General features: G+C 53.1%; 1 protein-coding gene across 4 annotated transcripts in view; it reads left to right on the top strand.

The window, feature by feature from the left end:
• MGRN1 (mahogunin ring finger 1) overlaps positions 1-14554 on the top strand; it is a 55499-nt gene that overhangs the window by 40142 nt on the left and 803 nt on the right. Inside the window, exons 9-17 of one of the 4 annotated variants that reach the window (XM_065684070.1) lie at positions 3454-3522; positions 5641-5800; positions 7595-7704; positions 8596-8661; positions 11110-11333; positions 12219-12342; positions 12815-12860; positions 13436-13543; positions 14057-14101. In XM_065684070.1, the coding sequence (XP_065540142.1) occupies positions 3454-3522; positions 5641-5800; positions 7595-7704; positions 8596-8661; positions 11110-11333; positions 12219-12342; positions 12815-12860; positions 13436-13543; positions 14057-14097 (948 nt within the window). In that variant the 3' untranslated portion in view covers positions 14098-14101. The remainder of the gene's footprint in view (positions 1-3453; positions 3523-5640; positions 5801-7594; positions 7705-8595; positions 8662-11109; positions 11334-12218; positions 12343-12814; positions 12861-13435; positions 13544-14056; positions 14102-14554) is intronic. The other 3 variants (XM_065684068.1, XM_065684072.1, XM_065684069.1) reach the window with 3 other exon arrangements.

The following is a 14554-nucleotide window of genomic DNA, read 5'->3' as shown; positions in this document are numbered from 1 at the left end:
AAAGAAATACATCGGCAACTGCAAAGATTGCGAAGAATTTCACCTTCTGAAAGGAAACCTGGTAGTGATCCTGCTGCAAGGATGAGCTTGAAATGTCTTGGAGAAAGAGATGAGATTTTGGTGGTTGATCCCTTCACCTTCAGATGTGTGCTGTGTTTCTGCTGTTAATGTGTTTGACTTCAGCTGCTCATGATTGATGGCTAGGATTTTCTGATCTGAATCAAGAAGCCTTTTACTACAAAGAAGATCATCAAGTGCCTTCATTAGACACTTTTTTCTCTAAGATGTTGCAGTCCTCAGGTCAGAAAAGAGCCGCTAAAAGGTATCGGTTAATCCCATACAAAAATTGCATTCAGTAGTTCACTACCTGCCTCACCAATGCTGTGCAGAGACTCACAGCCTGTCTTTCAGACTTGCTTAGTGACAGCACTGTCAGAGCTTTATCCTGATGCTAGTGGCGATGCTTGCTGCTTCAGGTGGACTTCCGTTCTGAGCCCTGTGTGCCCTAGATTGACCTGCTCAGTGCTTCCCTCCCTTCCTTGGTGCTTAACTTGGCTGTGTTGCAGCATTATCTCCTGGCTAATTGATTGATCTGTATTCCACAGGTACTCTTAATAGAGGCAGACAGAGACTGTTTTGGGAGGGAGTCAATGGAGTGTGTGAAGGCAGGTTTGTACTGGGAACATCTGGAAGAGCCATACTTTCGAAGGGAGAGTGCCTGCACTGTGCTGGAGGAAGCTGCCTGAGCAGTGAGGGAGCAGAGCAGTGTGGTACCAGCAGTGCCTCTTTCTCACATACTTTTTGACCAGAGAAGAGCATTTGTGAGCTCATGAAAAGCAAGATTTAAAAGAAAAAACTAGTGCTTACATGGCTATGACTTCTCTTGAGTTGGTGCTTGGTTATTGCACCCACTAACAGAGTGTGTGTGCCAGTGTCCATTCAGTACTCTGGACACCTCAAATGGAGGGCTGTCTTGCTGGAGCTGCTCTTCAGGAAAGTTCCCACCCTACCACAGTATGGTTAGCTGCTCCTGCGGTGAAACAGTGTGTGCCTGTCTGTCTTCACCGGCAGAGCATGTAACCTTCCCACTCTGTGTTTGGTTGTGGGTACTTTCTTTTTATTGGCAGTTTGTAAAATGTAATGCTTCGATGATCTCCCCTATGGCTTTTAAAATAGAAGGAAGCTCTTTCTAGAGGATCACACAGTACCACTGAAAGTGAGGTAACATCTGCGCCCATAAGAGCATAGAGATGAGGTATAGAGTATATGTATGGAGTAAACTATATATGTAACCTTGTACATTCTTCTCTGTAACCTTGTACGTTCTTCGCCGTCACTGCTTTTCTTTGCCTTCCCCTCCTTGCCATTGCCAGGATTGCCAGGTACCTTTTGTGTGCATCCTCTTCTGAAGCTCTTTGGGAGCAGGAAGCAGCAGGTAATGAGCTGAGCTGCTTTGTTCTCTCAGCTGAGATCAGTTATAATGTACGTACCAATCCGTTTCAAGAAATCCAGCATGGATGAATACAAACAGATGGATCAGCAGAAAAACATGACCTGGACTTGGCTGGTGACTCCTGTGTGCATCAGCTGAGGCTTTATATAGCAACAGAAGCCTTTGGAAGGATGACGTGGTGCAGGAAGATTTGGAAAAGCGTGAAGGTGAAGGACTGCATTGTGTGCAATCATCTACTTCTTATTTACTCCTACTCTTTTAAAACCTAGAGATCTTTCTAGTAAGAGCCATGTTGCACTGCTCACCCTTTGCCTACTGGGACATGAACTTCTTGGGAGTTTTTAGAGGCAAGCAGTTAAAATGAATGCAGACTCCTACTGTGTCTTCCTTCCTGGCATCTTCTTTGCTTTGAGCTGACCACTTCTGCACTTGCTGTCACTCATCACGATCCTCTGAGCAGTTGGGATGCTGTAACAAGACTCTCTTTGAGATGTCAAGTTATAAAAGGGCATCTCCCACATAATTGTTCCCAAACTTCCTGGGTGAGTTGTGAGCCGCTGCAGAGGGTTTTGCTCAGCAGTCCAAAGGCTGACCTCATTGCCATGAAATGCAGCCCTAGAACAGATTGTCTGTAAGCTGCACGCTGAGTTAAATGGGGAGACTTCGGAATTAGCTTGTTAAAGCTGCTGCATCCCAGCTCAGAGCATTTCTGAACTGGCAGATGGATTGGATATAGCTACCTCCTGCCCCCATCTTGGTGTGTAACATCTTCTGCAGCACTGAAATCCCATGGCAAAGCCATTGCTCTTCTGAGCACCTGATTTGACAAGAGGAGAGCTGCCGATTACAAACAGAGATACCAAAACCCTGGATCCATGAGCTGTTGAAGCACTGGGCTCCCAGTGGCTTGGTTTCACTGTGTGGTGGCAACTGGACAATTACTAGAGATGGGAGGAAAGTGTTTGCTTCCCCTGTTTGTGAGATGTGTCAGTTTGATACCTTGCAACCTCTCCACCATTCTACCTGTTGTGGGATTTTGTGTGGCAGAGCACACCCCACTCTGGGGCAGCTGCTGTGTAGCACCGCATATCAGGGAACTGGTGTCTTTGTTGCATCCTTGTAGGGGCTGCTGCTGACAGCTCCAAGAGTCTCATGCTGCATTTCCTGGCTAAGCTCAGGAGCAGGGGAGAGCACCCCACAGTGCAGAGGGGTTTGCCTTGCTGGGACTTGAACCGTCAGCCTTTCTGACGTGCTTTAATCCAGCTGCTTGGGGCAGTTTGCAGGCAGCTGCCAGTGGCTGCACAAGGGCATGGCTTGGAGGAGTGTGTCCCAGGTCTGGGGCTGTGAGGAGCTTCCCCTTGTTCTTGAGCATTTTCTGCTACCACACATCCCAGTTTAGAGAAGCCACCAAGGACCGGAGAATCGTAATAAATGGCACTGCACTAATGTAGGGTTGTCCCTCAAGTGTTTTTGGTTTTCATGCTAAGGGACATAGTTTGTCTTCAGCAGCTGTTCTCAGGTGATGAACAAAGAAGTGATGTGCAGCCATGGATGTGTCAGTAACAAGCTGTTGCACAGTACCTCTTCTGAGGTTACAGAGATGGGTGGAAGTTAATACTGGTTAAAGTTAAGCAGTACTTTACAGAAGGAAAGGACTGTGGAAGGCTGATTGCCTCTGGCTTACTTGAGCTGTGGGTGCATAATCCCTCTTGGTCTGTAAGACAAGCAGAGTACTTGGTTTTTAGATGATCTTGATAACAACAGAAGTGGGCAGCTGGGCTCCCTGCTAGGACAAGACAGGATGGGCACCACTTTTTGAGCAAGCAAAAGCTCATTCTACCAGCTATACTTTGTGATATTTGTTAGTGTTTTCAAGTAGCTATAGGGGAGCTGGCTTTGTGGATGTAACACGGACATTTTGACAGAGGCAGGGAGGGGAGGTGATCACAAAGCAGCAATGACAGAGCAGCTGGCACTCCAACTGTTGTCTTCTTCCCCAGGTTGACCGGGTGAGCTATCTGCTTCAGGAGATCTATGGCATCGAGAACAAAAACAACCAAGAGACCAAGGTAAAGGTGCTCAGGAGCCTCCTGCTCCCTGAGCTGTGGGTTTCCAGCCTGCACCTTCTGGTTTTGAGCTTAACTATGGGGCTTGGCAGGGCAACGTGGAGATGCTTCCCAGGACAACTGTCAAGTCTGTGTCACTCCTGCAGGCACTGAAGATGCTCGGGGATGACAGGTTCTCACTGTTGAGAGGCCCAAACACTCAGTGGAATTGTGCTGAGATAATTTTAGACAGCATGACACTCAAGGCTGTTTCCTGGGGCAGGGATTGCTGAGAGAGAAGGGCATCAGTGCCCCAGGGGTGTATCAGAGCACAGAGACAGCAGGGACAGCCATTGGCCGGTGTTGCTGCCTCTCTGCAGTCAAGGCAGTAGTGCCTGATGCTGTGCTTAGCTGCTATGGCTCCTTCATGTTCTTCTGTTTGGTGTGGGGTTTTTCGGGTGCAGGACCTGCATATTCCTGTAGTGTTGCAGTGACCTGAGCTCCCTAGGGCTTGCCAGTGTCCAGAGAGCAGCCTGCATTCCCCAGCAAAGAGGGAGCACAGCATCACTAAAGGATGTGTATGCAAATGCTGTAACCAGAAACATTGCCCATCCTCAGGCAGGAGCTTCTGCTGAATCCCAGCCTGCTGCACAGTGCCATGCAGATAATGTGACTGCTTTATGCTTGCTTTGCCTCCTTTTGAGCTGCCCTTTGCTGCCACCTGGGCTGCAGCACTGGCCTCAGCATCACACTGCTCTGCTGTGTGTGATGTGTGATTTGCAAACAGGAGTAGCCGCAGAGCAAGACAAGCAGGATTGCTTCTCCAAGTAATGCAATGTCCTGCCCAAAGTGTTCTGTGATCTCTCTCTTCCTTTGCAAACAGGTAGCACCTGAAGAGGCAGGAGGGAGAAGTCTTGTTAAAGGTTATTTTTGCACAGGATGTATTTAAGAGCATTGAATTGGGGTCCTACAGGGTCTTGTGATAATGCCATCACACATTTGTGGCTCATCAGACAAGTGGCCTGGGGCCATTTTTGTTCTTACTAGTGTACTTGGCAAACTGTTTGAATGGAAAAGCAAAAAGCCTGCCCTCCCTACCTCCCAAAATAGATGAGGAGTCCATGTGATGGGGCAGACCTTGCAGCCTTTTGCTGGCACAGGCAGCAGCTGGGGTGTGGATGTGGCAGCAGCAGATGCTGTCTATAGCTGTTTACATCAAAGCTGCTCATGGACTAGCATGTGGTCGCCCTAGAGACCAAAGGGGACTCATGAAGTGGGACGAGGTGAAGGTGGAGGGTGGCCCACACCGAATCATCAGTTTGGTAGTTTTACTTCTGTGGCATTCTTGGGTGTCAGTGAAGAGAGCTCTTATGGTCAGAGAGCGGGTTTTTCCACCCAGCAACAGGTTGCTGGGTTGCTGTAATCCAGTTTTTGGGACTCTGAAAGACGAGTGTGATGCACATTCATGTGGGATGGACTCACACTGACCTTTGTACCAGTATAGCTGTGAGCAGGTGAGCATCCCAGGCTGGTTTTCCTGCAGCTGCATGAAGCTTGTGCTAGCGCAGGACACTGGTGAAGATGCTGTGGCAGAAGAACCACGCACTCTTCTTTTGCTCAGAGGACCTATGGAAACTGGGCTAGGCATGGCTGGGGTGTCACCTTCCGTCCAGCCTGGGGGCAGCCTGACCTGCTGCCTGCCACAGTCAGCAAGCAGATCCTTTTTGGGCTGCTCTCTCTGGGGCAGAAAGGCTGGACTGTCCAAGAGACCTCTTCCCTGCTTACCCTGGGAACTACCAGGCAAGACCTTGTTCTTGGTCCGCCTCAGCCAAGGAGATCCCTACCCAAAAGGGGCTCCCCTCTGCACACAGACTAGCTCTGGGGAAGGGCAGCTGTGGATTCACAGTCAGTGCCCTCATCTCTGGCCTTCAGTGAGCTCAGAGCAGAGCCCTGAGAGGAAGGAGTATCTGTAGCAGGGCTGCGTGGGCTGGAGCTTGCTCTCCTTGAGAAACCCCTGCTGAGAGCTGCAGGAAGAAGATGCCAGCTCTTTCATGGACTTCTGGGTGGGAATTTCCCCAGGCCCCTTGGCAGTTCTGCATGGCTCTTACCATTCAGGTGCCCACGTCTTGCCTCTCGTTGCAGCCTTCAGATGACGAGAACAGTGACAACAGCAACGAGTGTGTGGTTTGCCTGTCTGACCTCCGGGACACCCTTATTCTGCCCTGCAGACACCTCTGTCTGTGCAATTCCTGTGCTGACACCCTGCGATACCAGGCCAACAACTGCCCCATCTGCAGGCTCCGTGAGTATGTGCCCAGGAAACAAGGGCATCTTTCTCCATACTAGGCTCCTGTTAAGTCAGTGCAGGCTGTGAGGGGGAGTGTGTATTTTATATACCCAACCCTGAGGATCAGCATCAAACATGCTGCTGCTCTCACTGGTGTCTGAACACTCCTGCCACCTAAAATAGCTGTCCTTGAATAGGGAAGGAGAAGAGCACATGAGGGGAAAATGGCTCTTTGTGCAGTGCCTCCCAGGCCACCTGCCCTCTCCCTGGGATGGATCTGAAGGTGCAGGTGCTCTGAGCTGTGCCATGCAGGCAGGTCTTGTGTTTTGGTGAAAATGATGGAAAAGCCTTCAAAAGAAGGAATGTAGAAGCTTTATCCTGAGCATATCTGTCCCATTCAGCAGCCAGTCCCACCAGGAGGCTGTCCAAGTACTTTACATTGTTTGTGTTTTACCCTCTGGCACCTTGACTTTGATTTCACCAGGAGGCAGAGATAACAGTCAGTTTGGAGTCCTCTGCTCTGCCAGGAGAATTCAGAGGATCTGCATTGCTTAGCTCTCAAAACATGGAAAAAGTGAAATACCCATTCTAACACTAAGGCAGCACTTGCTGAATTCCATGTGTTTTCTCAAAGCACAGAGACATAGGAGTCTCTTGAGAGATGATGCCTGTGTTTTTGCTGGAATCTACAGATCATTTGTTTTACCCTGGGCTGAGGTATTTGTTTCTAATTGATATTTCTTAGCAAAAGAAAAAAGAGCCTAAGACAGGTATTTGGCCTGAGAAATTAAATCTGACCAGTTCAAACGTGGCAAGCATGCAGGAACCGGAAGCAAGATCTTATCAGAGGAAGTGCCAGACAGCTTTAACTATAAATAGCACAACTGAAAACACAGAGACAGTATTCTCTCATCTGCACACTGCAGTGGAGGAGGTTGTGTTTGTTTGGAAAGTGCCCCCATGTCAGACTTCCTGGGAGTCTGCTGCTGGGGAGTGCAGGGGCAGCAAGGATAGATCTGAACCTCTGTCCTCTTGCTCTAGGCTGGGTGCAGAAGAACTAGGGAAGTGCCTGGGCTTTTCCTTACCTATGAGCAAGTTCTTACAGCTGCACCAGAACATACATCTGCCTCATTCATCTGTGCCCTCGGCACAGAGGAACTAACAGTATTAAAGATCTGCAGATAGGAAATGGGACTGTGAGCAGGGAGTGGAGATCAAAGCTGTTGTGGTGGGAGGACCAAGGGATGGCTGTGCTGGGGACAAGACTATACCCACTAACCCTCTGGCTGGGTTCACAGCTATTGCAGAGCCTCTCAGCAGCACAGTGCTGGCTGGTGGGGCAGCAGCCGGTGGCAGGCACGATGCTTCCAGGGCCATCTGGACCCCAGGGCTGAGACTTGTGGGGTCTGGATGAACCCAAAGTGGTTCACATGACACACACCCATCCTGTAGCTTGCAGTGCAGTGCACTGCCCAAGGCAAAGCTCATGTTTTTCTTACTGTCTTGTACAGTATCAGGCCTGAAGCACCCCTGTCCGTGATGGTACCAGGGCAGGGAGTGCCTGTTCTCTGCAAGGACTTTGTACCCACAGTTTTTGGCCAGCAGATCTCTTCCCTGTCTAGCTCAATTGACTAGAAGCCAAACCACAGCACCAGGTTTTGGTGTGCTCCACAGCCCTGCTCCCCATGTACATGGGGAGATCCCCCAGGCCCATGGCATGTCTCTGGCAAGCTGAGGAGCTCTGGTACACACCAGACATGGCCTGGTCCTGCTTGGCCATGCAGTCACCTGCCTGCTGTTCTCTCCTAGCTTTCCGTGCCCTGCTGCAGATCCGGGCTGTGAGGAAGAAGCCGGGGGCTCTGTCACCGGTGTCATTCAGCCCTGTCTTGGCACAGAACGTTGACCATGACGAGCACTCTGTAAGTACCTCCCAACCCTGTGTACAAAGTCTGGGCGCTGGTCTCAGCCCGAGCGGGCAGCCTGTGCATACACCAGTTGCTTGTGTTCCTGGGACCTCAGGAGGTACACTCAGACGCTGGTCTTGCTGAGCAGTGCAGCCTTTCTTGTCAACCCTGCTGGACAGCCAGGATCTCTCCTCTCATGGATTAACAATTAATAAACTTGCCCTCTTGTCTTTTGGAGGAAACAAATCCACAGAAACCTCAGTCTGAGAAGGTTTCTTGGCACCAATCCCAGCAGAAAAGTGGCAGGCTCTGGGCAGGATGGGAGCAGGGAAAATGGGGAGGTGGCAGTTTGACTTGCAGACACATCTGTGTGGCAGCATGCTCTGATGAAATGGCCTTGTCATCAGGGTTCCCAGCATGACAGCAGGAAGGCCTCTTTGTGCAAGCCTCCATGAGAAATAGGGGTCTCCGCAGGCAGCTAAGGAAATGTGGGATGGGAAGCATGGTGCTGGTGGCCTCTGGGCCTGATTGCATGTCCTTGGTGCTCATTCATTGCCTGGGCAGTGCTGTTGCACAGCTGGCTCTGACGAGACACGTGAGGTCAGAGTGAGGAGGAGCAGATCTGCATCCAGATGATCTTGCAGACCTTCATGGGAACAGAAAGATAGTGTCACAGAAGCAGCCTTGTTTCACCCATCTGTCCTCTGCAGCACTGTAGCCCTGCTGCCTTCAACTGGGGGTAAGAAACAGAGCAGGGGAGAAACCCCGAGGGTTGTTGTGAAGCAGACCATGGTGTGTAGAGGAAGGAGGTGCTGTCACCTGAAGCGAGGTGAGGAGATGCTGTGTGTCTCTTCATGTCACTAACCTGAACAAACAACTTCCTTAAACATGGTTTTCTCTTGACAGTGTCCCTTTAAACCCCTTAAAGTGAGCCCTGTCTCCCTGCCCAGCAGAAAGCCTAGAAGGGAAACCGTAAGTGACTTGGTCGTGTTTGGCTCCTGGGGCAGTTTTTTGCCCACGGTATCAGCAGCACGTGGAAGTGTTACACATGCAAGGGCTTGCTGACACGCTGGGGCTGACTCCTGCCCCTGCACAGGCTGCAGCACTCCCGGTACTGCCTCCACGTGAGCAGTCAGGCTCTCACACCCTGTACACCATCACTAACCCCCTGGGTTGCGTGTGGAGGAATACAAAGGTGGAAGCAGCTTGCCACAGGGGTCTGGCACTGGCTCGCAGGGACTGTGTCCAGTGCTGAGCCTGGCTGCTTTGTAGTTCCTAGCCAAGATGTTTTCCTGGCTTTGTCGAATGGTGGGCAAGCTGCTGACCCCTCGGCTCACCCATTGCACTTGTCCCATGCCCTTGGCAGTTTGGCATGGACACATCTTGTGGTTTCCACCCGGATGCTAGATGCAGAAGTAGACAAGCAGGCATCGTTGGACCAGGACTTGCATTCAGGAACACTGGCTGCAGTGGGCTGCTCTGCTTTTACAGAAACAGGAGGGACGGAGCTTGGGTTGTTGGGGATTCTCCAAGCTGGTGTAAGAGTGTGTGACTGGAACGCCATTCTGGGGACAGCATGAATGGCAACTGTGGGGGACCAGGAGCCGGGAAGGGGAAGGGGAAAGGTGAGGGAGGCCCTCAGGTCAGGAAGGGTCTGTTTGTGCTCTTTGTGTACTCCCGTCAAATGCACCTACAGTTTTCACTGGTATCAAGGAGTCTCTAGTTTCCTTTTCCTCAAGCCAGCCTGGATGAGGAATGTGGCATGTTGTGCCTGTTAGGTCTAGAGAAAATGTGGAGCTGGGCTCAGGAAATGAGGCTATTGCAAGTTTGGTGTGACCCTGTCCCTCTGCAAGCTTCCTACAGTGACTAGCAGTGCTGCTGGAGCCGTGGGCTCTGTGGGGGCTAGTGGTAAGTGTCCCGGGGAGAGCAGTGCCCTTAGGGTTGCTTGAAAGCTCAGTAACTTACAGTGAGGGTTTTGTAGCCACTGGCTGAAAAATCCACCTCCAGCCTGTGAGCTGTGCCGAGAACCTGAGCTTTCACCACATGAGCCAAAAGGAGGAGCCTGTGAACCCTCAGGCCTTGGTCTGCACAGCCAGGAGAAAATGTCCCAAACACGGGCCACGGGGGTTCGTCTCCCGGAGTTTTCTGTCCACAGAACAGCGCCTCTGCAATGAAATGTCTTGGTGGAGATGGCTTCTGGCCGCACCGCCTGCAGATGGCAGCAGTTGTGAACCGATGCCTTGGTTGGCTTGGTTATCTTGAAATCACCAGCTGTGGTCTTCAGTACAAGCTCATAAACATCACAAAGCCAGTACTTGGGGGGTGTGGGTTGATGCTTGACCCCGAGTGCCACTCGTTCTTTCCTCCCGGTCAGATCTGGCTCCTTCTGTGACCACAAGTGAGTCAGTTCAGCAGTCATCTCGCACCAAATTGGTGGCTGTGTTGGAACAGGGTGGGCAGGCACGTCTGCAGCTCTGTGATTGCGAGATCAGGCACGGAGAAACCATAGGAGTTCATGGCCAGGCTTAGCAGCCCCACACCATCCTTGATACAACATAGAGCCGTGAGGATACAGAGCTGAAACAGCTCACTTTAATGTAAGCCTGAACTGCTGAAGTCTTGCCTCTTTGTTTGCAGCAGGCTGGGCTGAGCTGCCTGTGGCCTTCCAGGCTGCAGCATAAATCCTGTTTGTCTCCAAGTGCTCAGGACCTTTGTAATCAGGAGGATTCGTGGAGCTAAACCAGTGTTGGTTTAATGCCTTTGCAAGAGTCCCTTTGGAAGCTTAGTGAGTTAAGGAGGGATTGGGAATTGGTGCAGTTTTGCTCTCCTCCCTTACGGAGTGGCGCAGGGGTTCTGTGATCCCTTTCCTACCTTTTAGCAGAGGCGGCTGTGCAACACCAGTGTTAGCAGCTGAGAGGACGGAGGCCACAGGAGAAGGAGAAGTGGTGTAGGCTCCAAGGACCAGCTCTCAGATGGCTGGTGCGCAGGGCATGCTGTGAAAGAGCTGTGTGCACCAGGGCTGGAAGCACAAGTGGGCTGCTTGCTGAGCTGGAAGGGTCTCAGAACCATCTGTTAGGAGAAACAATCCAAGCACATCTTACAGTGGCTTTGTTAGGAGCCTGCTTTCTCACCCTCCCTGCCCAGCTCTTGAAAGCATGGTGAGGGGATGTCCAGCACCATTCCAGCTTGCTGAGATGCCCAGTTTCTTAAGCGTTGCTCTGAAAACTTGCCTGGAGCATCACCAGCATTACAGGCCAAAGGGGAATGTGTGGCTGGTGCAGGGAAGGAGGCTGGGGCTCTGTGGGGCTGGGCTGCCTGGGGGCGCAGTGCGGAGGTGCAGGGCTGCAGCTGGGGCTCCCCTTTCTAGGGGGATTCCAGCCTGAAGGGGGGTTTCTTAATGCTGCTCTCTTTCACCCACAGAGCTCTGACAACATCCCTCCAGGCTACGAGCCCATTTCCTTGCTGGAAGCGCTGAACGGCCTTCGCTCTGTTTCCCCCACCATCCCATCAGCTCCTCTGTATGAAGAAATCAACTACTCTGGCGTGGTGGATGGGATGCCCCCTGCGAGCCGGCCGCTTGTGGGCATGGACAGAGCTGTGGAGAGCAGCCACCAAAAGGGCAAGAGGAGCAAGTCTCCAGATAGGTCAGCACTGGGATGGAGGGGTCTGAGCCCTTGGTAAGCCCTGGGGGCTTGTGGCCACACATGCTGGGAGACAGGAGAGGATGTGGCTGGTCCCACCACTGTTATCTTCTAGTAGGCCAGCAGGTACTTGTGCTGGCGAGAGAGCTGGGGCATCACCCATGTGTTCAGCCTGAGGTTACAGCTTATGTCTCCGAAGGCCTGGCTTACAGGATTTTTAACAAGGAGAATTTTGGATGGGAATGTCTCCTTTCCAGTGCAGTTAGTCCCTCAGTTTGCATTCAACGTCCAAATCTTGCTGGATTTCAGCTTTCCATGAGTTCCCCAGGAACAAAAGAATGGGGAGAGAACTGACCTGAATTTCGGAGCACAGACTTCTGAGTGAGATCCTTTAGTTGTTGTATTAAGCCTCCTCTATTGGCCTTGTGATGGAGGATGTAGGTGTGGATGCCATGGAATGGGCAGCCCACTGCATGTGCCCTTTATGTGTCCCTTGTGGGCCTGTACAGGTGGGGTCAGACTGGGTTTGTTCCTGGCACTCCACTTGCTCCATTCCAGATATCCCCCTGGGAATGGAGCCCCCAGAGGTGTGGGGAGCAGTGCGGGCCCCGTGTCTCTTGCTTTCCCTGCCAAGGCAGATTTGTCCAAGCTCTGATACTGTGAGGAAGCTCTGCCCCAGAAACTGCTGCTCTTCTCCATGCAGCTGATACCAGAGGCCATGATGAATTTATCTCCGTAGCTGAGCTCCTGCTTGTGCAGGTTGGCTGATGCTGCTGGTGGAGACACAGGCAGGGGTGGTGACAACTTGAGCTGCTGCCACCAAATCCACTGGGGTCGTAGTGCGGGCAGCACTGTGGCTCCTTGCGAGTGGAGTTTCTCTTGCTGCAGCACACTACGGTCTCCCTCATCCCCCATCCATGAGGAGGATGAAGAGAAGCTCTCGGAGGACTCTGACTCACCGCCAGCACTGAGCGGGGCTGAGCTGGCCCTGAGGGAGAGCAGCTCTCCAGAAGTAAGTGTGTCCTTTGCTGGGGAGCTGCTCTGAGCCACAGCTCCTCTGGGGGGGCTGCTTCTGGGACATGAGGTGCCTCATGAAGGACCATCCCTTCCTCAGTGACGGGGTAAAGATGAGTGTGTTGGCATGTAACGCGAAGCCAAGGGTCTTGGCTGCCTTCGTTTACACATAAGCTCTATGGGGAAAGGACGTGGTCGCTCCCTGTGTCCCAAACACCTCTTTGGGAGCTGAGGCACTGGAAAGCTGTGTCAGAGCTGACCTCCCCTCATCTGGCTGGGCTTTACCCACTGCCATTGAATGTAAATCCCTCCATCCCAGCCCATGGTGCCACAGCACTGGTGGGTGGCCGTTGGTCCTTCCCTGAAGCAAGTCCTGGCCCCAAGCACAGCTCTGGAGGAAGCCATGGCAGGATACAAGTGCAGCAAAGCCTCCAGCCTGCAGGAGTAACCTGTGCTGTTCCTCCTTACAGAGCGTGGCAGGGGAAGAGATCGAGGATGCCTTGTCCCTGCAGCAGGGTAGGTGTCCACTCGGCCTTGGCGTGGCCAGATCTCATTTTGGTGTCCACCTCTGGTGTGGTGGGATGGGGACAGCTGGGGAGTGAACATAGGAGCTGAGGAATACGCAGCCCCTGAAGTCCAACCCTGAGCTGCTGTGCTTCACCTGGGAAAGGTGCCAGGGTCTTTTCTGGGAACTAGGTAAGCAAAATCAACAAATCTGGTTTATCTGCCAAGCACCAGTCCTTGCTGTGAGCTCTACACATGGGCTACCTGCTCATACACCTGAGGGAGAGATGCCTGCATGCACCACTGTGGTCCTGGTGAGAGCATGGCCACTGTACTGGTCATGCAGGATGTGTCCCAGTGTCTCCGGTGCTCAGTCAGCATCCTGAGGGCATGAAGAGAGATGGGATTGGGTGCATTGTGGCACATGAGCCTGGGCATGAAAAGGTGGCCCTTGAGCACCATGGCCTGGGCCAGTCTGACCGGTTGCCCCGAGCCCTCCGTGGGGCTGAGGAGCTTCCTTGGGTCTGGGATCTTGCCCATGCTCCTGGCCGCGTGCACTGAGGGTCTCTCTGGTGCTCTGCTTGCAGGCAGCCGCCCGCCCTCGCTGGAGGACGTGCTGCAGGACGCGAGCTGCGGCGAGCACAGGAGCCTGACGCAGTCGGAGAACGACCCTCCTGTTGACGTCTACCTGCCAGGTAACGGCCGCGCCGTTGGGGTCGGCGGCACCGCCTGCGCTCGTGGTGCGGGTTCATGGCACGGAGGGGTTGTGCGGATGGTGGTGCCCCGGCAGTGCTGGGACGGGAGCTGCCCGGAGCACGGGGAGAGCGAGCTCTGGGTAATTCGCCCCCCTTCTCTCCTCCTCCCTCGCCCTTTTGTCTCTGTCCTTCCCCTCCTTTCTCCTCTCTGGGCTGCAGCCTCTCGGTGCCACAGTTTATGTGGCAGTGGCTTCCCGTGCCTGCCCCAGTCGCACTCCTCGCCGAGGGACGGGAACCGTCTGGGCCGGCTCCTGGGGACTGAGCCAGCGGGGGGCAGCAGGGAGGGCCGCGGTGTGCCCGGCTCTGCTGGCAAGCGGGGCTGGGGGGTGCTGCCCTCACCCCGACTGCTGTCGTTGCAGCCTGTTTTCTTCCATAGAGTCGCAGTCTGCTCTGAGTACCTCTCTAATGTCTCCTTCCCTCTCTGTCTGCCTTCCTCCCTCCTGTTTTGGGCAGCACTGGGTCCTGATTCCTGCTCTATTGGTATAGAGGAGTAAGCTGGTACGTCTTCTCGTTCTACTTACGCATCGCTGTTGTGTGGGGCAGCAGGACCCCTCGGGGAGAGCGGGAATGGTGCTGATTGTGGCCATCAGAGCAGGGAAGGAGGGGCAGCAAACCAGCCAGGCTGCACCACTGGCTCTGTCCTGGCTCTATTCCCATCCCTGTATCCCACAGGGATCCCCGCTGTTCCTGAGTGCCTGGGCCCTGGGCAGGGCAGCAGAAACCTCTGCCCTCCCCACTGCACTTCTGGGTGAGGGCTCTGCTGCCTCTTGGGCTCCATGAACATTCAAGCCTCTGATGGCTGCTGCCAAGGCTGGTGGCAGATAGTGTGTCCCATTAGTGGCCCCTGTCCAACCCCCGGCTGAATCTGCATCTTAGCAGGGGCAGAGGGCATTGAGCTCATGTAGTTGCTCCAGGGCAGGAGAGGTTGCAGGGGTACCCTCTCCCTAGGGC

Source organism: Lathamus discolor, chromosome 6 (assembly GCF_037157495.1).
Source record: "Lathamus discolor isolate bLatDis1 chromosome 6, bLatDis1.hap1, whole genome shotgun sequence".
In the NCBI taxonomy this organism is placed as follows: domain Eukaryota; kingdom Metazoa; phylum Chordata; class Aves; order Psittaciformes; family Psittacidae; genus Lathamus; species Lathamus discolor.
Note: the sequence above shows the minus strand (reverse complement) of the source record. Positions and strands in the feature narration are given on the sequence as shown.